The 26,504-nt window shown below is 38.2% G+C and overlaps 1 protein-coding gene across 2 annotated transcripts in view; it reads right to left on the reverse strand.

The window, feature by feature from the left end:
* celsr2 (cadherin, EGF LAG seven-pass G-type receptor 2) overlaps window positions 1-26,504 on the reverse strand; it is a 72,299-nt gene that overhangs the window by 26,333 nt on the left and 19,462 nt on the right. For both annotated transcript variants that reach the window (XM_055025478.1, XM_055025472.1), the window contains exons 2-5: window positions 17,485-18,180; window positions 7,835-8,057; window positions 965-1,080; window positions 209-297 (exon numbers count right to left, since the gene is read on the reverse strand). In XM_055025478.1, coding sequence (XP_054881453.1) covers window positions 209-297; window positions 965-1,080; window positions 7,835-8,057; window positions 17,485-18,180 — 1,124 coding nt within the window. The remainder of the gene's footprint in view (window positions 1-208; window positions 298-964; window positions 1,081-7,834; window positions 8,058-17,484; window positions 18,181-26,504) is intronic.

Below are 26,504 nucleotides of genomic sequence, written 5' to 3' on the forward strand. Positions count from 1 at the left end.
AAGCTGATGAACTCTGGCTTAAAGGAACCGCTGAACATCATGAATCCATAACACATCAGCTTTCAGATGATCAATTTAGCATAAAAACTTCCTGTTAGCCTCTCAATGTTTTCTGTGCAAATTATTATAGACAGAAAGTAAAACATTTACATATCCAGAAGAATACATTTAACCATCTATGCAGAGTGAAGTGAGCGTTCCCACTGACCTTGTTGTAGTAATGAACCTCCACTGTGTGCCACTGGCCATCGCTGACGCCTCCCACGATGAACGGAGACACTGTGGTCTGGGTTTCTCCTGAGGAACAACAGCAGGGGTCAGGAGATGGACTCAAGATGTCCAAACCGAGGCCCAAGCGCCATTTGTGGAACGTGGACTTTTTGTGTGCGGCCCGAGACTTCAGCTCAAGAATGACACAAATGATCAGATGTTGATGTAGAAAGAGACTTTCTGCTTTTAATGAAGGCAAAATCACCAAAATGATATTAAAATCCTCTTACAATAGAAAATATTGGGACCAATAGTTATATCTAACTAATCATGTAGTTTAAAATCTCTTCCAAGGTCAACATCTATCCAGTGACCTTTAGGCAAAAGTTCACTTTGCTGCAAACAAATAGTCTTTTGGTTAATTTATTAAACTTGGCTGAATACAGGAAGTGTTTTCACAGAAAGAGTGACCTAAATCCTAATTTCATTGCTCAGAATCGATAAACTTTTGTAAATTTTCTTCCAATCAATACCTTAAAAAATTTTACATTTCTTTTAAAGAGGCAAACCTGCAAAACCTTTTTAAAGTTTTGGATCTATTTTAATTTACACATCCTATTCCAACAATAAATCTATTTGTTTAAGTATCGAAAGCTCGGTTTATTGCTGACAAGGTAAAAGACGTCAGGTCCATTTGACTTGACGATTTTGTGTAAAGGGAACGTAAGAAAAACAAACATGAATGAAAATGTACCTGCAGAGAAGGTGAGCTGAATCTGCTCGTTGATGATCTCCAGGGCGATGAAGTCATGTTTCTCGTTGAAGCGTCCGTTATACATCAACAAACCGTTTGGCTCTTTTGTGGCGAATCTGAAAAAAACAAAATTATTACCTTTAATTTTTTCCAACCAACTCTGAGCTCTCATTCTAAAACTGACCTTAAATTAAGGCTGTAATGATATTGTTAAAGATGAAACTAATAATTCTTTGAACAAGAAAAAGAAGTTTGTAAATTAATTTGAGAGAGATTTAAAAATGTACGGAATAGCTTGGAGAATTTTCAGATTCTGTACAATTACAGAAGACAAATTGGAAAACTATTACTGAGGCTGTTTGTTTCCAATGCTTTTAGTCAATGACCCATTAAAACCAATGTGATGCTGTAGCTGCAACCATGATGTTAAAAGTTTACATTGAATACAAAAAGTGTGATTAACATACACTGTGTGGAAACAAGCTAATTTTAGCATAAGCTAATCTAATGTGAACAGACAGTTATTTTACAACAGAGTATTAGGACCATGCTAAGAAAAAAGAGAATAAAGTCATAATATTATGACTGTTACAAGAATAAAGTCACATAGGAATAAAGTTGAAATGATATGAGATTTTGTTATATTACAACTTTACTCTCATATTATTTCAACTTTATTCTTCTGCAACTTTTTTCTTGTAATTTTTTTCTTCTGAGAATGGCAGTAATACTCCAGCGCATCAGTTTGTATTTATTTGTAGTAATTGTTTTATTTGAGTCTTTTAAATGTCAGAATTAGTTCACATTTACATTTCATTGCAACTTTATATATATGTCTGTCTGACAGCATCATTTTAAAATCAATTACCGGTACTCAGTACTTGCATCCCTCTTTACCAAGGACGTTTTCTATTCTAACTTAAGTAATTTCTTGAATGACTTCTTACTTTTACTTGGGTAAAATCATGTTGAAGTCGTGCTTCTCTTACTTGAGTAAACGTTCTGGTTATCCACCTCAGTTTGGAGATAAGAAAAAAACAAACATTTTCAAGATAAATGTAGGATTCACTCTGTTTAACCTCCTGTTTCCTGTTGCGTGGAGTTAAAATTACTGCTCAGATTAAATTCTTCCCTCAGAGTAAGTCTATTTATATCACACAACTGATAAACAAAGTAGAAACAGCATATGCTGGCAGACATATGAGAGAGAAGAACTAGAGTAGTGGTCTGCTCTGACCTACTTAACAGCATCTACTATTTCCTCCGTCACCTTACTGAGGGAGATATTTCAAATTATATTAAATCATCATTTTTGCTATCAGTTTGGGTAAATTCTCCAGGTAATCAGGTTCACTGGAAGCTCAAGTCTCAGTGGAAAATGTGAATTTTGCAGTTTGCAGAAAAGAAATGGATAGGAGATGCACATTACATGACACTAAAACAAAGAGACGAAAACTAGGGCGAAGTCAAAGCTGTGGGGGCATCAGAGTGCTGCAAGCCAGGAAGCAGAGCGTAGTGAGACAGTTCAGAGCGATCGCAAAAACATCTTTAAAAATGTTTTTTCTCCTCCTCGCAGAAGAGAGAGCAGAACACTCCTGGTGTCTAACCAAACGTCTAAGTCAGATCTCTGCTTCTGCACGCTCAAAGTCACAACGTTGGAAGATTTGTGCTTTTTTATTCATACTTTAAAACATCCAAATATTTAGAAGCAGAGTTGACTCTGTTTCACTCTATCTGTGCACAGAGGGTTATAAAACTTCCCTCATGTCTGCAGTGGTTTGTGGAAACGGGTCAGTGGGACTTTTAAAAGTTAAAAGTTGTTTGTGTCCATGGATAAAAATAAAACCCACATTATTTCACTGCAAAAACACAAAAACTTACCAAATGTCTTAGTCCACTTGAAATAAGACAAAACTAATTTAGAAGTAACTTTTCATCAGGATACAGCAGATTGTTTTAAGTAAATACAATATTGATTATAGTTTTAGTTTCCCTGCCAGATTATTTCATTTATAACATGGAGAAAATGTTTTGTTATAAGTAAGATAATAAAACAAAGTTATCTTTTAAGTTATCTTTGTCTTACTTCAAGTGTGCTAAGATATTTGTACCAGAAACTAGACAAAAATAATTGTTAAAATTTAGCTTTTTTGCATCTTCCACATAACAAACCAAACGATGGGTCTGCTGTGCAGATTGTCATCTGACTTTTCTGGTCAGTTACTCGACTAAGATGCAGCGTAAAACCGGAGTAATTAATTTCTCCTCCACAAAGGTCACTCTGAGTTTTTCTCTTCGCTCTAATGGAGACAGAGCTATTTTCTGTGATTTCTCTTTTACTTTCAGAGGAAAGATGCCGTTCAAACATCCGGATGCCTGTCTAGGCTGCTAGTTTTGGCAGCTGCAGCCCCCTCGCCTCTCCTGAAGTCGTCGGGCTTTCAGGGGATGTTGTCATGATGCTGTTAGTGCAGGATTCCCAAGCTGAAGAGCAGCCAGGGGGCATTGCAACACTGACCTGCTTACCGGAAAAAAAAAAAAAAAACACTAATCATGACCTCAGAGAAAAAGAGGATGCTGATGCTCCAGCAGATAATAGAGATGGAGACACAGCAAAAAGCCCAGAAAGCCAAAGAGAATCAGCATCTACATCCTCTTCCATTCTTTGACGTATCGATTTAAAAGGATGCTCCACATTGCCCCCCCTTAAGCCCTCTGAACTATGAGGGTAATCAGCCAGAACTAAACAGTGACTTTACTGGCATCACTGCGCGTCACATTAGGCATCCATCAGTAAAAATAACAACCAGCCTGGCCGTATGTGGGGGACCGTGTCACGCTACGATAACACGCCAAAATCCATAGGGTGGGATCAGTGGGGCGGAAAGAGAAAAAACCCTCTGTGGGATTTACAGCATGTCCAGTAAAATCCACACAATTAATTTTCAAATTGTTTGCTTTGAGAAGATGGAAGTGAAAGTTTTAAAGCTGTATTAAATATGAAGGGCGAATAAAAGTAGGATCAATAGTAATACCTTAAATTATCTCCTGGTGCTTCCTTAAGTGAACGTGACTAATGGGTCGTTAATCTGGAAATTGGTTCAAGCTCCCAGCAGGATGAGCTGTAATGACTTAGGAGACCTCTCAGCTTCCTGTGTCGCTCATTTACGAACACATTACTGCTTCAACCAACTAGTTTGGTTATTTAAAGACAATAGGAATCGTGATCGACCCCTTAATTCTTTACATTTACCGTTTCCTGTTGCATTAACTGTGGTAGCGATGTCTGTGGTTACGGTTCTCCAGGGTTTATCGATGGCTTTTAAAGTTGGTCATTCAAACCAAACTATTCTGCCCAGTATGGAGATATTCCTCAGCACCAATAGGAAGGAACCAGAGAGATGTTTAATGGCTCAAAGTATTTACACCCCTTCAGCTTTTTCATTTTTACCAAGTGACAAACAAAAAACTCCAGAATGTGTTTGTGATAAAACACATTCTGGGTCTGCAGAGAAAATTACAAAGAACAAATTAATGTTTCTACATATATTTATATAATAGTAAATGCAGGTTTTAGATTGGGTTCTTTTTTATTTGTTTTATTTGATAAACTTTCACAAAAACCCTAACAGTACAGCTATTCTTTTATATTTCTTCTTACCATTAGATTGGAAACTAAGTGTTTTTTCATCCTCATCATTTTCCACAAATAGCATCCCATAGCAGAAAATGAACCCGCTCTCTTTTTGCAAAAGTTTTCTGCTTACTTTTATATTAAACCCTAAAAACCAAACAAAATGGTGGATCTTTAATGACAACACATTTCCTGCTGTAGATATTCATCCAATGTTAAAAGTTTTGTGTTTTCAAAGGGTACTGTAACATTTGTTTTATGAGTGAATTTTTGGTGGTTTTTTTTCTTTCTTAACTTGTTTAAACTGAGTCAGATTGAACTCAGTTTGGTGAGAATCCCAAGTCTTGCCACACAAAGTCTGTTGGATTTATGCAACACATAAAAATGGTTTGATCTGCACCATAGATCTTCATGTTTGGTGTTGCTTCCTGCAGGTAAATAAAACCTGCGTGTCTGGAGGATTTCGCCTCTTATGGGTTAGAAAATGAAGAAAATGTGAAAAAGTTTTGGTTTTGCAAAACACTGCACACGTTACGTTTGATTGTCAGGAGATTAAGCTACATCTAAAGCACTCCACACCAAACTAATGTAAGGACTGAGTCCAACAAGGAGTCCAAAGATCTTTGAAAAGCCTGGAAAATTATTGATCAAAGCATCTTATAAATGAAAAGTTCTGACTTATTGGTAGCAAAACCGTTGAAAAACCAGTTCAGAAACACTAAAGCTGCACATATCCACCATATTGACCTAATTGTTGCTCAGATCATTGTTTTTATGTAAAGCTCTTCTGTGTTGATTTAATCTAACAGAGACCATTGGATTATTGGATGAAAAACAACAACAAACCTGATCCTAAAAATGCAATATGTTGTTTACGTTCTACCTGCAGAACAAACAATTATTTCTACCAGGCTCCTAAACTCACATTTCCTATGGAATACTAACAATGTTTTATATTTTCCCTCATTCACTGAGGGACATCAAAATATCATCCAGACATGATTAATTTACAGAATAACTACAAACATCAACATAAAAAAGCTTTTTATTTTTACATCTCTTGATGAGTTGAGCCACTGCTGTACCTGAAACAAAGGACTGCATTTATGGTGAAATCTAAGCCTTGCCAGTAAAGTTCCAGGCCTAAAATTAGTTTTCACTCCTGAAGAGCTGGATCCGGGTCCGGAGTTGTCATAATAGAGGCTTTTTTCATTGAGAAACCGGATCAGCGCTGGCTCAGGTGACAGACCCAACACCTTTCTCACAGCAGCTACTTCGCAGCTCCTCTGATGAACCTCTGAAACCGGTCCGAGCGGTTCTTCATCAAAAAGGGGCCGTCATCGGATCCTTAAAGATGGACCGGGTCCGTAAAGCTCACTGAGGGGGTTTTGTTTCCTTTGTGAGCGACAGCCGCAGCAACATCTGCGCTAAAATGTCAGAAAGCATTTCTGTGTGATATCTGAAAGCCGACACTTGTTTTGGCCTGTTGTGACAGATACGAAACACAGTGAACAGCTTTTGAAATGGATTTTATTTCATCTCACAGATGGGGAGGCCCGTCTGTCTTGCATGCAGTTTAACTTTGACCCAAAGCATCTGGCTTAATTAGGTGGAATCACTGCTGAAATCAAGTGCTCCATCTGAAATGTGATCGCAGCCAATTATACCAAATCAAATTATAAAAAGTATTTGAGTTTATTTTGAGAAATGTAGACTTCCATTTTGCACATTTTCATATTTCCAATTGTGTCTCTACCGCTTGTAAAAAGCCCAAGTGCTCAAAAGACATCCAGTCGGTTTGTGGCGGTCAGTTAAAGTGTTTTGGTGTCTAGAAATGAGCCGTTTCAAAAACGGTTAAGTCACTTTTACCTAGCAACCCAAGTGGAGCTCTAGCATGTTTGGTCAGCTGGTTTTACTGCTGTATGTAAAGTGGCTGCTGGAAGAGACAAGTGTCTTGTTTTGTTTGCTGACGTACAATCCAAAAACTGCTTGCTGTTGGTTATGCAGGAGGCCCTACTAATGCTTTTTAAAGATGAATGATTGCATAATTTCTGTAACAATTCTTTGATAATGTATCTGCCTCAAAGCTTCGTGAAATTCAGTTTTATTATTTGGCGCACCGTGTTCCAGCCGTTAGTGTTGGGCATTGCGCTCACGTTCACCTCTGAGTTGCTGCAATGCGCCAGCAGCACCAGGGCAGAGTCTCTGGGTTTCTGTCGTTTTTTGGGGGACTAATACGTGTTTTTAAAGTTATGGACGGTTGCAGTACAACAGCTTTTCCCCTCTTGGTAGTGCTTGGTTACAATTTGAAGGCGAACGGTGGGAAGGAAGCTGCAAGCTGCAGTTATACAGAGAAAAAAAAAGACCGAATTGTAAAAATAATCACTGGAGTACTCGATTACTAAAATATTCTTTTACAACAGCCCTAATAGTTTGAGTTGGACCTAAAACATCTCATTCTAAGCTGAACAGACTAAAATCTCCTTATCTGAGGATGGTGTTGTGCAGAAAATGTTTTGTTTAGACCTGGTTAAAAAAGCATAATAGGTCACCTTTATCATGCATTCATAATTTTACATTTTTGCACCCATTTAAGACATTTTTCACGGTTCCCTTGCTCTGCGACAGTCGAGATGATTGTCAAACCTGTCATGGTTTGAGTGATCAAATAAATTTGACTCCATCTACATTCATTCCTAGAAATAACACTCCCAAGAGCATGCCCCGATTTCTTCGCCACTGGGTTACACAGACTGACCGGAAGCAGAAATCACAAGGAAGAACGACTGCAGTAATGATGATGCTGATGAGACAGCTTCTGTCAGTCACCGCCAGGGAGTGGAAGACTGCGCTGAAATAGGCCAACCTCTGACTCACAGCTTAAAGTGACGACTGACACAGTGACTGTAATAAGACCTGACTTTATGGGAGTAACATCCTCCCGTTATGCAACCACCCTCTCCAAAAACAAAGCTTTTTCGGCTCATCTTTTAGCTAACGTAGCTGCTCACATCCAACACTCAGCCGACTCTAACGGTTCAGTATCAGGGCTTTCCTCTGCCTCTGAAGTGGCCCTTATGAGGAGGACTGTTTTCCAGTGATGCTGTTACTGTCACTTACCTCCATTAAGGTTATGTAAATCCGAGCACCCAATGGTGGAGGTGAGCGCTAACCCATGTGTGATGTGGAGGTGGGTGGAGTGTGAATCACTGACAGGCAGTGGAGCTGGAGGAGCTTACGTGAGGGAGAGGGTGAAGTGAAAGCGCTGGCGGAGGCCCTTGAAGGTGAGGAAGGAGTTTGGAGGGAAGTTGCGAGTGGTCATCTCGCAGTAGGGCTTCTCGTAGCCGCCAGACGGACACTCGCATTTGAAGCCGCCGACCAGCAGGTTCACGCAGGTGCCTCCGTTCTTACAGACTCCAGCAGCGCAGCGACCCGAACGGGATGACAGCTCGCAGCGCTCACCTGGACATCGATGGAGAGGAGGAACGAGGATTAATGCAATTCATGACCAGGAGGTTTGACATACATCACTTAAAATGAGCAGTTTCTCTAATTTGACTCTTTATAGGTAAATGAACATTGTTCTTTTATTCTAAGAACTACTGACAACATGTCTCCGAAATTCCAAGCTTATAGTGGCATAACATAATCCTAATCCTAATATCTGTGATGGAAAAATAGTTTCCAATTCAAACAGGTCTGCAGGGCAAATTCATAAAGAAATAATTGATTAGGCAAATCAATTAACATCTGATTTCAAATTCTGATGCATCTTTATCGTTGCGACGTGTTTAGACTATGAACCGTGGTTTATTTCTCCTCGGCAGCGTCTGCAGGGTTAACCTTTCTCTCTGCTCTGACGCCCCCCGCCTCCCTCTGGGAATACGGCTGCAGTTTGAGCTCAATTCTCATTCAGCGAAACAACATGATGGCTCATGAGCACCGAGCTGGAAGTGGTTTTGAAGACAAAATGATTGCACTTTTCTCCAGACTGTGGCAGCTCGGGACGATTTTCTGAGTGTTTTTCACACTTTGCAGACGGCTTGACGACTTCATCAGAGCATTACAAGAAATCAGACAAGAAAATAGAGTTTGTGTGCTGCCTGCACATCAGACACGACATCCATGTTTCTACAAGAGTGATAAAATAAATCTAACTTATTATAAATAAATTGACTGGAGAGCATAAATTATACAGTACCTTAATGTTGATCAGTCAGTAAAATACCAAGCAATCTTTCTTTTAAGGCTATTTTAGTCAGATTGAGGCTCCAATTCTGTATTTCTACTGAAGCTACTAATATTTTATTAATTTTAATAAACAAACAAATGAAGCAACATTTTCTAATGCAAAGAAACATTTGCATTATAAAAAGATGGATCAACAAAAAATGAATTATTAGACAAAGCAGTCACTGGACGAAACTGTTACCTAAAATATATAAAATAAATGCTACGGTTAAGTATAAATGGATGAAATGTAAGTAAACTGGGCAGAAAAGGCTACGCTTGGTTTCATAATGGTGGAATGAACTGGAGGAGAGACAAAGGGATCCATTGTTCTCAGCAAACATTTACAAAAAAAATAGATGTGAAGCAGCGGTTTTGAATTTTGAGCTAAGCTTATTAGCCATGTGTGATCTGTGAGGAAAATAAAACTCTTCCAAATCGGTGCCACTGAAATTATAGTCAGCTGCATTTTCCTGTATAACATGTATCTTATCGCGCTCATCCGGACCGTCGGGACTGCAGCATTTGCTGAGGCGAGACTGTTTGTCGTCCCCTGGGTGAGCAGGAATTTGTGTCAAAGCCACTCAGTCAGCAGGACGAAGGTTTCTGCAGCGCTAATGTAACACTGACACACACCCACAGTCCACATCTTCAGCCTGCAGCTCCGATTATCAGGCTCCTTATTTACTCCCGACTATTAATCACTCCATTCAGTCTGTTCTTTGTTTAGAGAAAACTCCATTCAGTCTAAATAAACTCAAGAGTTCTTAGTTGGGATGTTAAGAAAAATATTCTTGGAGGGAAAGTCATTTAGTATTTTGGGCTAATAATTAGCCCTGTTTTTCTGCAAAGCCATGCATTCAGAAATGTATTATAATAAGTAGCTCACCTCGTGTTTGTTCTGCGATGCTTTTGGGATCTTTACCTTCTGGGTCACCTTTTTATTTAGACGTTTTAATATTTACAGCAAACCCTTCCTATTGATGGTTCTAGAATTGAACTGAATTAAAAGTTTGATTCTCATTAGAAAAGTGAAACAAAGAGTTAGTGAAGCAGTTAAAATTCATGTTGATAAATTTTGGGTTGGTATTTTTGTCTATTTCGTAACGATGATTTCAGTTGTGATTGATCCACATTTTCCAAACAATGCTCTAAATTTTGCACCGACATGTCCATGTAAGCTTCAGTATCCTACCCACTGTCATTTATAATAGGTACATATTCGTAAGGAGTCGCCCATGGCTGAATGTTTGGTCCTTTTTAATTATGCGTTTCAACACGACAAAGAATTTATCTGCAGTCAAAGGCATCAAGACAAAGGATTGGCTCATAGGAGCCGGATAGAAATGCCCTTCACACTTTTTACTTTCAACAGATTTTTCCACAGTTTTTAATGTGTAAAAGTTCAACAAGTAGTAATATTTTGCAATAAACTAAACATCAACTGTTGTTTTAATTTGGATAATTTGATGTCAGCATTTTAGCTCAACTTTTTGCTGGTATTTTTTTCTTTAGAAAATGATTATATTTCTGGTTAAATAAAGATTAAATCATCTAATACACTGGTGGGTTATTTAACGTAAAGTGTTATCAATTGATAATTGATAGAAACTTTTCTCTCTGCTTGTCTCTGCTATTTATCTCTGTAGCAAACTGCTGCAGTCAGGCGTCTCTAAAACGAAGCTTTTCCTCACAGAATTGCCTTGTTATTAATTTAAAAACCTGTTGAAAGCAATAAAGCTTTTTCCAGGCAATCAAAGAGGACAAACACTGCAGCGCAACATCAAGTCAAAACCACTCTGAGATATGACTTCCTGTGGAGAAGACATATTACCAGAGCCGCTTTATTGCTCTGCGTTTATTGCTGTCGGGTAAATGCCTCCGTGCGTCAGACGTTTACAGAAGGAAACCCCCCACCAGGCGCTGCAGCCAGGTGAGCAGGACATCGGAGGTCAGAGACGATTCAATCAATAACTCAAACACGTCTCTCCCGATATATTCACGCCTCTTTTTACGTTCAACACAGTAAACAAAAAATGTGTTTGCTGCTGGTTTGCATCATTAAGCAGCAAACAAGCAAAAAAAAAAAATCCAACTTAATTTTATGCAAAAGATAATAATAATACTTAAAAACGTGTTTGTCTGAGTAACTACAGGTGTTAGTAACATCTCTGATCACATCTGAACTTGATTTAAGTCAGTTTTACTCAAACAGTCCTGCACAGAAAGGTAATAATTATTTGAATTGAAAGGCGTTAGAGAAAGCCAAAATAATGAGCAAATATCAGTTTAATTCAAAGAAATCTATAAAACTGAGCTAAAATCAGTTGAGATAACCCACAAAAACACAGCAATATAGTATAAAATTAAATATATGACCCCCTTCATCCTCATATTTAAATATTTGCTTATTGTTTTCGGTAATATTCAAGGATTTTTATTGTCAGACCACCTTTGCTTGTTTGTGGTTTAAAATCAAAAATCAGACCATAAACAAGCAAAGGTGTTTATGGTGAATTATATGAAACCTAATACACAAATAAAAGATATAGCAATTTATGTCTTATAAAGATGTGTATATTAACAAAGTATGTGTTTTGTGTAAATAATTGATTTATATTCATCCGCTAAATGGGTTTTGTGGCATGTTGTATTTTCTGCAATACATAATAAACATGCAAAACAAAACTGAATCCAGTCACTAGCATCGAACCTGAGAAATAGGATGAAAAATGAATAAATAACATCCACAGATTTAAATTTCACATTGTAGAAGATAAAATGAACTTAATAATTAAGCTGCATGTCAATACATATTCTAATCTGCATCCATAAATATTAGATATAGATTTTTACAAGGTTGTATTTGCATAAAAAACAGATCATTTCACAGAAATCCTGCATTGAAAGTTTCTTTACAGGTATTAGAGCTGAATTTTATTTTTTTAGCATCTTGCAGTGAGAAGAGTGAGCAGTCTCCTCTGGATGAGCCAAAGACGACAAACATAGTGAGTAAGAGTTTGTTTTACCAAAGTATTTTTGCACAAGGAGGAGCTGAAACAAGCAACCACTCGGGATTATGAGGTAAATAATGAGATCAGATCATAATGCGACCGGTCATCTGGAAGCTGACCGTCTCAAACATGCCTCACACTGTTGTTAAATCAAATAATTCTTACTTTATTTGAGTCTTTCACATAAAAGACTCAAATTAAAACACAGATTAAGTTCTGGGACGTTTCTGTTTCTTGAACAAAACAACCATAAGATTATGAAAAGATTTATTTAATAAGCAGTTCAAGAATTTATGAATCAGCAGGGGGTTATTAAAGTAAGGATTATTGAATGTCTTTGACCTGGCTTGTAATATTCAATCAATTTCTTATATTTTATTTTCTATTCCTATTGTTAGCAACCATTACTAATAAAAGTATAAATAAATCTCTATTTTTAATTAACATCACATATTACATACCTCAGAGAAATTTAGGTTTAGTTTAAATTATTTATATCAAGGCAAAGATATAGAGAAATGACATTTCAAACAATATTGAGGGCTATGAGGAGCGTATGGCAAACCATTCATATATAAAATTAAAAAGAAATGGGCCAAGAATTGAGTCTTGTGGTACACCTGTATTAATTTGAAACAACGACAGCTTGTAACACAATGCTCATGTTTTCAGCATATGATTCAAACAACCACAGATAAAATCATACTTGATATGATTAAATGTGAATATGCCTTCTTAAAATACATAATTACTGCTCCAGTTTCTGTGCCCTAATCAAGTGATTATTTAATCTTTTTTAATAAAGAAGCAACTAAGACAAGCTACACAACAATGAGGACAAAAGCCAAATTGTAAATGTTATCAGTAACTGTTTAATTTCAGGCTCCTTATCATTTTGTTGTGGCTTTAAATGTATTTTCACACCAAACAAGAACCTTCCCTGTTCTGTTGGAGTCTGTTTTTAATTGAGAGAAGACTAATACTCTAATCCCTGATGTTGATGCGTCTGATAGATTTATGCACCAGAAATAATAGCAAGCTGTATCAAAGCTTTAAAATCAATCTGTTGGATTCCTGAGAGCAGCTAATCATGTGCCAAATTAAACCCCGATGATGTGTGTACCAATATGTTAATGTGATTGCAGGCAATCAAACTGGTGATAATTAACTGCTAGTAGATCGACGATGAAAGATTTCTCTGTAGATTGTCACAGGAAAGCATCAGCATTTATTTAAACATAAAACTGCCACGCTCAGTGGGCGTCAGATTAGAGTAAACTTTGATAATGTGGTTCAGACTGGTTCTTTCTTTCTTCTCTGATTTGCAAGAAATTCACTGACACTTGACATGTTTCTGCTTATTGTGTGCTGTTTTCAGTCATTATTATTTATTGGTTTAATGGTTTATTTATGGTTACCAGGTATTATTGGTCTCTATTATAAATGTCTTAGTACACTTGAAATAAACAAAATTAACTTACAAGTAAACTTTTAGCAAGATCAAGGAGCTTGTTTTAAGTCAATAACATTATAAGTGAAACTAGAAAATTCCTGAAGAAATTTAACCAAACCAAAGTGTGTCTGTCGGTTTGGACCCAGCAGAAGAGGAGAAAAAGTGTTTGAATAATGGAAAAATTTCACCAGTATTAGAAATTGCTGGAGAACAGTCAAAATCTCACTGAGGAAGAAACTGCATTCGGTTTTCTATCACTTTATCATTTCTGATATAACTGATATATATTCATATAGAAAATGAGTCAATAGGATTTAAGTTACAATTTTTATGTCTTCGTGTCATGAGGTAGATCTCAGCCGGCTGGTGAGAGAAAAAGTAGATCTTGGTCTCAAACAGTTTGAGCAGACTGGTGCCTGCCATGCTTTGCAAGTCAGTCACTGCTTTGGGCAGCCCCCAATAATCTGCCAGTGTTACTATTACTTTTTCATTAGTATTAATGAATTATTGACTGACAGCAAGCTTCTTGATCTTGCTGAAAAGTTACTTTTAAGTTAGTCGTATATTTTTTCAAGTGCACTAAGATATTTTCAATAGAAACTCGGCCAAAAATACTTGATAATCTTTTGTGTTTGTGCAGTTTGCTTTCAGTTCACGAATCAGTGCTGTGAAATGAGAACCTTTCTCCAGGTTGATTTTTCTCCAGGGACAAACTACATGCAAATTCTCCTCTTTCAAAAACGGTGCATGCAACTGGAAATGCTTTTTATTCGCTCTCAGCAGCAAACTGTGGAGGCTTTTAGTGTTTGGCAGGCGATCATAGACACTGAGATGTTCTGAATGTGGAAGTTTGCCTTATTTTCTTTGAGCCAAAGCTGGAGCATGCCTGCATATTTAAATCCTGATCACAAAAAGGGCAAAGAAAAAGCACTTTCTGAGGGACAGAGGTGAGCATTTAGCAGGTGAATACTTTCATGCATTAAATGTGGGGAGGTTTTAAAAAAGATGCTGCTCTCCTGCTGAGCCTTTTCTGCAGGAAAATGTGCTCAGGCTAAACAACATGTTGTTCTCCAGCATCTACAAAGTGACTCAGCCAAAGGAAACCATTCACTGCCTTTTCCTCCCTGCTACCATCTGGCGACGCCCACGTCGCCTGCTCACGCACTAGAAGACACACAAATATGCGTTAAAGACGTAGAGTCCCCAGATCGTCTCTGGACGCTTGCTACACACATCATGGCATCTCTCCGACACTTATCCACCCACCCAGACTCGTGGAGGGCGTAGCTGAGCACTCGGACACATACCGAGCCCCATCAAAGTTCGGAGCCTGGCAAACTCAACACTCATGGAAAGAGAAGCGGTGGGAGCTTTGGATCAGAGGAAAACACCTCAAACAGAACCTGCCTGAGTGACCCAGTTTGATCAGGAAACATCAGGTGCAGGTTTATTTTCAGATGCAGGACCTTCTGCACCTGGACCTCACAGCGCTCGCATTCAAACCTCACCAGCCGATGGGAATTAATTCTGAAAAGTGTGGGTAAAAATACGCCCACTGCTCTCCCCTCGTCTCCCCCTCTCTGCGCTGATTCACGTTAAAAGCTCCTGCCATCCAGCTCCAACACCCACTGCTGTGAGAACCAATAAGTGCCACTCAGCCTGGACTCAGAGTGATCGGGCCCACACACTTAGCAGCCGGCACTATTTCAGGCTTCATAAGGAGCTTTTGCAAATGAGGGGAAAGGAAAAGAAAACTTTTCTGTATTTGATGAGGTGGGATTTAACGATATATGGAAGAATAGAAAACATTTTTAGATGGAGGCAAACATGACTGGCATCCACTTTTAATACCAGCCGAATCATTGGTGCTGATCTCCTGCAGCCAGGGCCGACCCAAGACTTTTTGGGGCCCCAAGCAGATTTTCGTTTTCATTTCAAAACAGCAAAGGTCATGGCACCAATTTGACAGTATTTCAGATATTTAAAACTAAAAAACTAAACAATCACTAAAACTGTTGCCTGATATGAAACACTTATATCATGATGAGATTTGCAGCCATGTTGTTCAGCCCTTGTATTTACTGTCATTAGCGTTTGTAATTTACTTATGTCACACTTGTGTTATTATAACTATTGATTTTAACTTCACAAGAGTAGTAAAAAAAATATATGGAAATACACAAAAATGTGCATTTTAAGTATTGAAGTGTGCTATATTACTCTATCTAATAGTGATATCAGCTAATAAAAACTAATTTTACAGTAAACAAGTAAACTCTACACTACTGAGTTTTGCAACAATCACAATCTAATAGCGCTTCAAAATGGCGCATTCACCGGTCAGAAAAAGATCAGATTTTTAAGTTTCAGTCATTAATCTGGGCCAGATAATAGTAAAATCTGCTGATTTCTCTGTATAGTATTGACATATTTGTATTATAAAAGTCATGTATCCTCAGATGGAGTTTTTTTCAAAAATCCTATCTAACTAATTATCCAACAAGAACCTTGGTCTGTTCAATGATGGCATGAATCCCTGAGTCTCATTAAAAGTCAGGATTTGACCCACTTCACCTCTCTATAAAAAGATGAGGGTAACAACCTTCATTTCCATATTGAATAAATTTACATTTTAAACTCAGTTTTTTTAGCATCTCCTTATTTCCTTTAGCCGTAAACTACATCAGATGACCTTTCACCCTTTGAAGATGTAATAAAAATTTGCAGTCCTGAGTAAATAACAAAGTTTGTGACCAGTTTGTCGTTTTGGCGTCGTCAGTAATAGATGAACTCATCATGATGGTGAAAGAGGAAGCCACTGCCCCTTCAGTCTCAGCATATTCTGAGACTTATGTTGTTTTTTTCTCAAGTATTTTGACTAGAAGGCATTTAACAGCCGGGAAGCACAGTACATCCGCAGACATAATTAAAAATTTATATTTCCTTCCCTTGTTCTCTTCAGTGATACTTCTGTGAACAGGACTAGATCTATTTTTTTGGATAAGTATTTTGAACACTTGAAAATGACCCAAAAGGGAGAAAAACAGAGCTCATATCACTAATAATTTTGTTTTTAAGAAAAAAAAAAACATTAGATGAAATAATACCGAAGATGACAACTTGACAGAGAAAATGATAGAAATGTAATCTAATTTGTCAAAGATCAGATCAGCTGTATCTTAAAATTGTCAGGCTAGAAAAAGAAAGTCAGCTCTGCTTTGTTTTTACAATCCTATAACCCTCAGATAAGTAAATAATCCAGTATATGTTTCCTGTAGCTTTCTACAAGTGGAACGAGTCGTCTCAAATCAATACCTCATCACTCAGATTGTGTCTGTAGAGCCTTTCATTAGTGGACGGTGTGTACCAATAAAGATCCACGTGCAACAAGGGCCGAGGAAGGGGTCAAAGGGTCAGATGTAAATAATGAAATCCCAGTCAGACATTTGAGAGTCAAAAATTAACACTGGGAAGGTGGGACACAAATAAGTTTAATGGAAAACAAACCCTAAGCTGGGATACGTTATATCCCAGTGTTGGAGAGATTAATTAATTTGACTAGATAATCCATAATCTCAGGAGTTTAAAGAAGCCTCTTCTATTGTCTCTAAAAACAAACACTAAAGTTTTCTATTTCTATTGGCTGGTGACAAGCAATGTGTTTATTTCTCTAACCAGTTAAGCATTAGACTTAACTGGTTAGACTACAAAAACCTCAATGTTAAGTCTGATACTGATGTTATATGAACATATATATAATATGTTATATTTTCTCTCTTTAGACAAATCAAAACTGTCAGAGGCAAATGAGTAAGTTTGAATTGTCTTTGGTAAAAAAACAAAGGTAACAATTTTATTTAGAGATATAAGTTGTAATTTTGTAATTTGTGTAAAGAAGTCCAGATTTGTAGTCATTGTTTCATTGTGGCCTGCTTGAAGTTAATTTTAGGATTTATGTTATTTATGACATTTCATCTGGTAGAGAAAAGATTTTAGCCGCTGTTAGCAAGCAGTACTTCAGATATTTAAGACAAAAAAACTGATCAATAATTATGGATATGAAACCCTTGTAAGGTGGTAAGTTTTTCAGCCATATCGCCCATTCACCATCAGTAACTTACTGAGCACCACACATTCAGTGCCTGATGTGGACAAATGACAATCACTGCAGAGTAAGGAGTCGAGGTCTTACCTGTGAAGTCTTCAAGGCACTCGCAGGTGAAGCCCCCCTCCCTGCTGCGGCACACACCGTGCGCGCCACACGGCTTGGAGTAGCAGAGGTCAATCTCCGTCTCGCAATAGTCTCCTGTGAAGCCGGTGGGACAGCGGCAGCGCAGCCCGGCGATGGGATGGATGGGTCTGAACAGGATGGTGTCGGACGCCACGAACGGCGCCAGGCTGTTGAATTTCAGCACCGACACACACTTCATGTAGTTCTCACACGGCTCGCGCAGGCAGATGTTGTCATCAAAGGGAAGCACCTCCTGAGAGGAAATCTGTGTCAGGAGGCTGCGGTTCAGATAGAGCCTCTCCTGGAGCTCCTCCGAGCCGAAAAACTCCCCGCTTTCAGGCCCCCTGCCGGGCCTGTCGCTGCCGAGACGTCCGGGGCGCTGGTGTCCGTCTCCAAACACGGGAACGGCCACGGACAAGCTGACGTTGAGGATGCGTGCGCTAACGTCCGTGTCATCTTGGATGTTGAAGATGACGACGTCTTCGGGCGCAGCGGAAAGGACGCGGGCCACCCCGTCCAGGAACTGGGAGAGCAGCAGGGACAGGAAGTGCTCCTGGGAGGTGTTGGCCAGGCGTAAGGTGATGCTGTTGGACAACATCTCGTCGGTGATGATGGTGACCTGGAGGACGCACTGAGCCGATACAGAGTGGATGCCATCTGAGAAGAAACACAGGAAGCACATTGGATTAACGTGACTCGAAGCAGGGCATTAAAATAACCACATCTAATTTTCTTTAAATGGACATTTCATGCAAATCATTTGTCTTTGTTTTGGTTATTTCATATCTGACTTTTTGGATATGAATATGAGTAACTTTGTACCCAACAGTCTTTAGTTATCGCACTGTTCACTGAAAGTAATTCATATTCATAGTAACTATGACAGGGGAAACTATAACAAGCTATAAAGTGTATGGGGATAAGTTTCATAATCAATTGAGTTTGGACATTTCTGTAATTGTTATTTCTAACAATTCATAAAATAATTAAACTTTAAGAGAAATAAGCTGATAGGTAGTGGAGTTGGTGAAGTGACACTGCACCGTTCCACTACTTTAAAGTAAAAGTAAAAAAGAGAGTGAGGATTTCTGAAACCACTTCTGTTCCTCAATAATTTAATAAAAACAGTTTAGCCTGACATAATGTGAACTGAGTAAAACTCTGTTTATAGATGTATTTCCAAACATCACTGTGCTGCTGTATCAGTAGAAAACCCACCATATAAATATTCAATCTAAGAAGTGCTGAATATTTTAAAAGGGGGACGTACTGTAGCGTTCAGCTAATGTTACTCAGTGTTGGATCCTGAACTACTTTCAAATGTGGCCCAGATCACAGAACGTAAGGCAGCGAGCTGTGAGTAGGAGCCACTGTCACAATGTGGTGCATTAAAGTGATTTAAGACTGTTTAAAGCAGGAGGAGAAACTCTCACGTATAAAACCTTTATAACTCGTTCGCACATAAAATACTTCTGATGCTTCAAGCTGGAAACCAGGGTTTCCCCCAGAAAACTCATCAAGCCGAGCGGTAAGAGCGCTGAGGCAGTTTCTGTCTTTAAGAACATTACAAGTTGAAAGGGAATTTGAAAATAGGACCAATTAATTATGTGTAAATGGAAGGCATCATTGAAAATACTTAAACAAAAACTGAAATGCCTTAAAACAACCAGCAAACACACACAGAAATATACAATTTAAATAAAGCATATACATTCGTGCAATTCAGTTTGATGCTCACATTTTCAAGCACATCAGGAAATCCAACTCTGAGATACTTCAAAATGACAGAAAATGGAGGTTTTGGGGTGGCCTAGTTGAAGTCCAACTTGAATCTAATTGGGATCTTGTGGCATGACAAGTGGATAACAATTACATTTAACATTTATATCTAGATTTAAGATCTAGATTCATCTAGGTTTATCATTTTTACCATTTAGATCTAATGTTTAAATTTAGATTTAATAGTTAATACTTAGATTTAACATTTAGATTTACAACTCTTTTGTGAAATGTATACAGGAAAGTAGTTTTAGACATTTTCATTTTAAATGTGAGGAAAGTTTGCTAAAAGCAAGCTGAATATAACAAAACTGTCCGCTAAATCTTTTACATTCGAATTTTACCCATGGTGCCAAATACTCATTTATTGATGGTTAGTGAATATGTCAAATTGTCTAACCCCAATAAACAAACATATATGTTCTTTCATTTGTATTGGTTTAAATGAAATGCACATTTCAGAGCGTATTTTATCATACAAAGCTCCTGCATGCGGGGTTGGGAGGTGATGGGGGGCTCAACTCCGCCGCGCCACATGGTCAACCAGAAAATAGAGTGGCTCATTGACAAATATAACATTAACGGCGCTTCTCACATTTATTTGGCTGGACTGGATGTTTTTCATGTTCGTCTGCCAGAACAGATAAAAGATGAGTGCCAAGAGAAAACAAGTGTACACTTTCTTTCAGGAGAGTCCAAGTTTTTAATCAGCATTTTCACGCCTGCATTCATAGCTCATCTTTGCTTTCTTTGTCTCCATGGAAAGACACTGGTTCATTATTTATGCTTTACGTTGCCTTTCCCAGCTCAGCAGCTCTGCTGTTTCCGTAAACCATGTTTTATCCCCTTTATGTTCAGTTCTTCACATTAACTCACAGGTTCAGCTTTAATCATCATAATCAGCTGCAAATGGAGGCCTGATGTGAGCATATGAGATGCAAATTACTTTGTTTCAGCATGTTGTACTAAATCAGTCTTTGCACAGTAAAAAAAAAAAAAAAAAAAAAAATGTTATAGCCTGAGCTTCCACATTCAAAATAAAACCAAACTCCTCCTCAAAGCTTCAGCTGAAGGTCTCTGACAGAAGCAGTGCTCACTGAGGAGTAAAATTATGATGAAGATTATAATAATGGCCGCGCAGTCAGAGAGAAAGCCCAGCTTGTTCCTAATGAGCAGGAAGCCTGCAGTTTGGGGTTGAGTTGTTCTGGAAAGTTTGAGACATACCCACAATCAACCTGGATGCTTCGAACTCCTGCTCAGAGACAAAGACAAACGAGCAGCTGCTGAACATTTAGCTAATGTTAAAATGTCACTAACGCCCTCTGAAAGCTAAGCCCCGCCCCTGACCAAATTCCACCAAAAGTGGGCGGAGCCAAAAGACAGTTTGAAGACGACTAAAGCAGGGCTGTTGTCAGAAAGAAATGAGCACTGTTGCTTATTTGTAAACTTTGTCTCTATATTTATTGACTTTCCAGTCGTGTTTAGATGCTGTTAGAGACTTATAGTGGCAACATATGCATCAAAGGACATGTCTGTAACTCAGAAAAGTGCAAGAATATGCCGCTGGTATTGAGTCCACACCAATTCTTCTAAGACCAAAACCAAAGCCGAGGCCGAACTTTGACAAATATTTCGGACATTACTTTTTATACACCACAAAATGCAGAAATAAAAGGAAAAATGGTTAATTACTCAACCAAAACCAGCTATAAGAAATTAGGCATAAAAAAATGTGTCATATTTTTTTACATAATCACTCGAATAAAAGCAATTCATCAGAGTATCAGATGCTAAAAGGCTTACTGTTCCTAAAAACACATATCCTGGACATATCAATAAACTATTAGGCATTTTAAGAATAATATTAGTCAATGCAGGCAGAGGCAATTGGAGAGACAGAAAATGCAATTTGTGGTGGTGGCAGCTAGCAATCGCACTTCCTGTGTGACAAAAAGCTGAAACTTTTTAAACAATTAGGGGAATACAACTTATTAGACACAGTTTGACCAGAGGGGGCAGCACTGACATGGTTTGATTCTAAATAATGCAGAACAAAACAAATTTACATAAAAATGTTAGAAATTATCAACAAAAATAATGTTAATTTTCAGAACTCCCCACAGTTTTGGTCACCCCTGTAAAAAATTTTTTTTAAACCTGACAAATCCAGCCTTTAATTTACGCTTATGTAACGAGAAATAAAAACCCATGTTAATGAACAAATGGATTTCTTAAGAAAATTCTGTGAGCCCCTTATAAACCTAAAAATCTAAAATGAACAAGCAGTAATCTGCTCCAAGCTGGCTCTAATCCATTTTCTCCAATCTCTGGTCAGTAACAATAATTATTTGTTATTAAAAATTGAGACGGCTTTGACTGCTATCCAGTACGAGTAAGATACTGACTGCTGCTGAAAACACTGAAAAAAACCCTAATTTAAAATATCAACGCTGTGCATTTCAGGTCAAAATGAGAGAAAAAAAGCTGAGCTTAAGTTACAGTAGCTTCAAAGCAAACACAAATCATGCTTAATCAAATAAAGTGTTTTCACTGAAAACAAGCCTTGACTGCTGCCTCTAATACAATCAATGAGCTGCTTTGTTTGGGGCGTCTGGAAACCCTCCAGAAAGCAAAACCTGCGAGCAGAAATTCACACAAGCGGCACTTCCCAAAGTTAGCAGATCCCTGTTCTGGCACGGAGCTAGTTTAAACACAGAGCGCCAACAGAGGGGGAGGAAGAAGAGGAGAGGCCGTGGAGGAAGCGAGACAGAGAAGCATGTTTGACACGGACTTAATCCCTCAGCTTTCAGTCAGGCGATTCCAGCGCGCTAATAACACAGGGCCTTAGCAGAGGAAGTGGAAGAAGAAAAAAAATATCAAAGGATAGACGGAGGGGGGAGGGTTCTCCTCTAATTCACACTTTACTGTAAACAAACACAAAACTCACATCTGAGTACACGAGGTAACACACGCATACAGGAGAGAAGACAGTGAGAACGAACAGCCGCCATGTTTGATCAGAGGCAGATCCCACACTCGACCTTAAAACACTGAGTGGAAACCAAAAGGACAAAACCACAAATTTCAGCCAAATTATATTAGTAGATTCATTAAATATTTTTTACTGGACTCCGATCTAAAACCGCACAGCATTCTGGGAGATCTAGGTTGGTGGAATCAACGAATTCACTCACTCTATGGTTACGCTCCGTCTTAGGTCACCTCGCAAAAACCTGCAGAGTTTCACCACCGTTCCTCATGACTGATTAAAAATTTTAAAAAAAAACAACGACTGGGAGCAAAAACGACAAATAAAACAGGAAAAGTCACGTCACCAGTTTGGCAGGATTTCAGATGTTTAAAATAAATTAGTAATCAATATTTATTGATATCAACTGATAAGAAACACTTATTTCATTGTTTTTTTTTAAATTTCCACTTATTTTTTTGATAATAGTCTGAATAGTTTATGTAAAAACTAAAAGAAATCATAAGTGAAAAGGAGCAGAAAGGAGTTTTTCCCACCTAAAACAAATTAGCTGTTCAACTCAAAAGACGAGTATAAACATTTTAAATAAACAAAATATAGCCACATATAAAAATATACACAATAAAATATCAACTTATTCAATGCCATATTGCAACATCATAATAAATGTCAAATATCTATTAAGAGATTTAGATTCTTCCTCTCATCAGGATTATTCTATAAACTGACATCTTTAACTGAAATGCTGCCCTAACCCTAATATCCACAACATACAAGGACTTATTGTTTACTAATTCCTCCACCTTATTTAAAACAGTAATGGTTTTGGATATTTTAACTTTTATAAAACATTTTTATTGCTACTTATTCCTTTTCAGACTGGTGAATAACAGGCAGATCTATAAATGTGTTATTTATTTTGCTGATTCTGCTTCGCTGTCTTTCCATCCGACTGCTCTGTTCTTGCGAAGGGTCTGAAATAAACCTAAACCTGATACTATGCAGCAACAGTCGCCACAAAGACACCCTGGCTCTAAGTGCGCTGCGGCTCTCGAAGGTTAGGCCAAGTGTGAGGAGAAACATCGCCTTAATTACATCCTCTGCCAATTCACATTCTTGGACGTGGGGCTCGGGCAGCGGTCCAGAGGTAGCTGCAGCGCTGGGAAACTCAGCGCGAGGAGAATCTCCCCTCAAAGAAACCAGACCATCCTTCAAAGGGGTCATTCTCCACGGAAGTACCCTGAGCCCACGGAGAGCCGAGGGTAAGCGGCGCCTCTTTGGACCCGCGAAAAGGAGGGAAAATGGGATTCTTATTTGGTTACGAGACCCGGTGCCAGCTCTGGAGTGTGACGCTGCTTTCAGCCCTGGTTCGACCCCGCTGGGCCTCCTGGTGCCAGGAATGCTCTGATTGAGGAAGAGGTTCAGGGCTGCAGGACTGAGGATGGCTTTGTGCGTGAAGGAGCGACCCATACGTCACTACGGCCGGCGCGGACAGTCAGAACGAGTAAACGATGCTTAATGACAAACAGCAGAAGCATGATTCGGATGAAAATATTTCCCTGATTTCAGTCAGGCATAACAAAATAAAGGCCAGACCATTGTCTGTAATAATGTGAGTTAAAGAAACAAGTCGGCTCATTACGACGTTGAGAAAGCTCAGAGGACGTTACTCTGTAACTAACAATTATTTCAGCTACCGATTACGTCATTGATTTCTACCTCAGAACTTTACAAATACATTAAAAGATGCAAATAAATAATTTAGTTTCTTTTTTAAAAAATAAAAAAAATCTACAATAATATACCATTTATTTAGTGTATATTTGGTCATTTGTAGCACAGGCCACATCTGCAGCTGAAAATACTTCAAGCTAACGCCTTCTCGCTAGACTCAATACAGTCTAATCTACTGAGTATTTTTTTTTATTATTATTACTGACTAATAATTGGATATCAAAAGTTACTTACTAGATTTTTTTTTACCTAATCTGAACAAGGTGACAATAAGCCACGTTAAAAACTTTGGGCTAGAACATATTTGCAGACAGAATAGTTTTTGTACAATTTTTACTTAATTACTGCTCTTAGTGTGTTGTTCTTTCAGTAATTAGCTTTTACTCCAGTTAACGATTATTTCAAGAATTGATAACTTACATTTAATCTGGTTACCGTATTTTCTAGACTATACGTTGCTCCAGAGTATAAGTTGCACCCCTGGCCAAACTATTAAAAAAACTGCGACTTATAGTCCGGCAATTACGGTAATTCATAACTAAGGTTGGGAACTGAAAGTCTGAGAGGTCACAAAGATCCAATGATTTTTATTTCCAAAAACTTAAACAAAGCCTCGTTGGTTTTAGCTAATTTAATCATATGCTAATAAAAATGAGTGTTTACCATTAAAATTGTAAAATCAAACCAGGTCATGTTTACTTCTCTTGGAGCCACTGAGGTAATAAACGGCGGAGAGAGGTCAGGACGAAGCCAGGGAGCCACTCTGTTTGACCGCCCTAATTACAACACAAAGTCCGCTCCAATCTCCCCGCTGAGTCCCAGAAAATGTCAACAAAGTCATGGTGGATAAAGATCAGAGGGACTCTGGGACCAAATCAGCAGAGGACAGAGACATCAGCCGGCAGCTTGGGCCCGGTCCACTGAGCGTGTGACACGAATTCAGGCTCAGGAGAAAAACGTTCAGGTACCAGAGAAACTGGGACTAAATTAAGACTTGAGCTCCTGCAAGGAAAACTATTTACACAACCTGAGAGCAAGTTCCTTCTTTCGGCCATTAAAAGATAAGAAGTGAAGGTTCACTGATTAACTAGATCCAGGGAGTGGCTCTGGAAAATGGTCGGGATGGTTAGAGGCTCTTTGTTGGTGGTCCAGGTCGCAGTACCTCACCAGAAGTATCTACGTGACTTTAGAACCACAAACATCAATGTGTTTTATTGGACTAGGATCTAGTTTAAAGATGCAGGAATTAGAACAAAGTTAGAATCCGGAGCAACTCTTATTAGTTCATCTAGAGAAACTTCTCTTCACCTTAGATCAGCATTATCAGAACAGGAATCCTGAGAAACCCCTTCTAGTTTATAAATCAAGGACTACTTATTCTTAAAAATAGGATTATACTTTTTTGTTTTCTTTCCTTTGGTTTGTTGTTTTATTGTATTTCCTTCTAATCTATGCAAAGCACTTAGAATTGCCTTTTTTTCTGAAATGTGCTATGCAAATAATTTTACTTTACTTTATTGTATGAAGCACTTTGCATAAAGATGCCTTCATCTTGAAAATATAACATTGGGTTCAAACTTGTATTTTATTTTACATGTTAGTATTTTTGTTTTTTTGCCATTTTAATGTTTACCAAAACTTGAAACTTGTTTTTCTCAGACGTTTTCCATCCAATCTGCTGGAGTTATGTTTAATATGTGATGATGTCAGTTTCGGGTTGTTAAAAGCTAGTGGAGACAAACTTGAAAAGACCTGCGGGTGTAACTGCAGTGAACCTAAAATGCAAGCCACACATTTCAGATTCTACTTTCTAAATTAAAAATCATCTTAGTTTCCTCCCACTTTGCAAACATGTGCTTTTTTTGTGTCGGCTTGACACATAAAATTTCTGTAAAATGCATAAAAGTTTAAGATTTATTGTAACAAAACGGGAAAAACCTTATACAAAAGCAGTCGCTGCAAAAAGCAGAGGATAAAGCAAGCGATAACTAATCCCACTCAGACAGCTATTCTCCACCGCGCCTCGGCCAGGTTTAATCTGTGAGCCGCTGCGCAGGCAGCTCGGCGTTTCACAGCACAAGTGTGTCATGTTGGAGGAAACCTCTGAGTGAGAAAGTAATGAGGCTGAGCAGAGCCTGCCTTTGCTGTTCAGCATCATTTCTCTGCACCACACACAGGGCGCTTAGAGCATCAAAGAGCCCAAAGCCTCGCTCCTGCTTGATACCTCAATACAGGATCATTAATTAAAAATCACATTGGAGGAATAACTTGATCCATACAGCTTACACTGGAAGTTTTAAATAAATTTATCAAGTACAAACTGCTACATATACAGCCGGTTTGACCTATAGAAATTTAGAAAATTATCCCACGAGAACTAATGTTTGCTATAAGAATACATTTGAAACATTTGCAAAAATATATACAAATCTTAGTGTATTTTATATTTATTGACAGCTGCAGAAACATACTGCTGTAT

This window comes from Poeciliopsis prolifica, unplaced genomic scaffold (assembly GCF_027474105.1).
Source record: "Poeciliopsis prolifica strain line A6 unplaced genomic scaffold, Auburn_PproV2 SCAFFOLD003, whole genome shotgun sequence".
Classification (NCBI taxonomy): domain Eukaryota; kingdom Metazoa; phylum Chordata; class Actinopteri; order Cyprinodontiformes; family Poeciliidae; genus Poeciliopsis; species Poeciliopsis prolifica.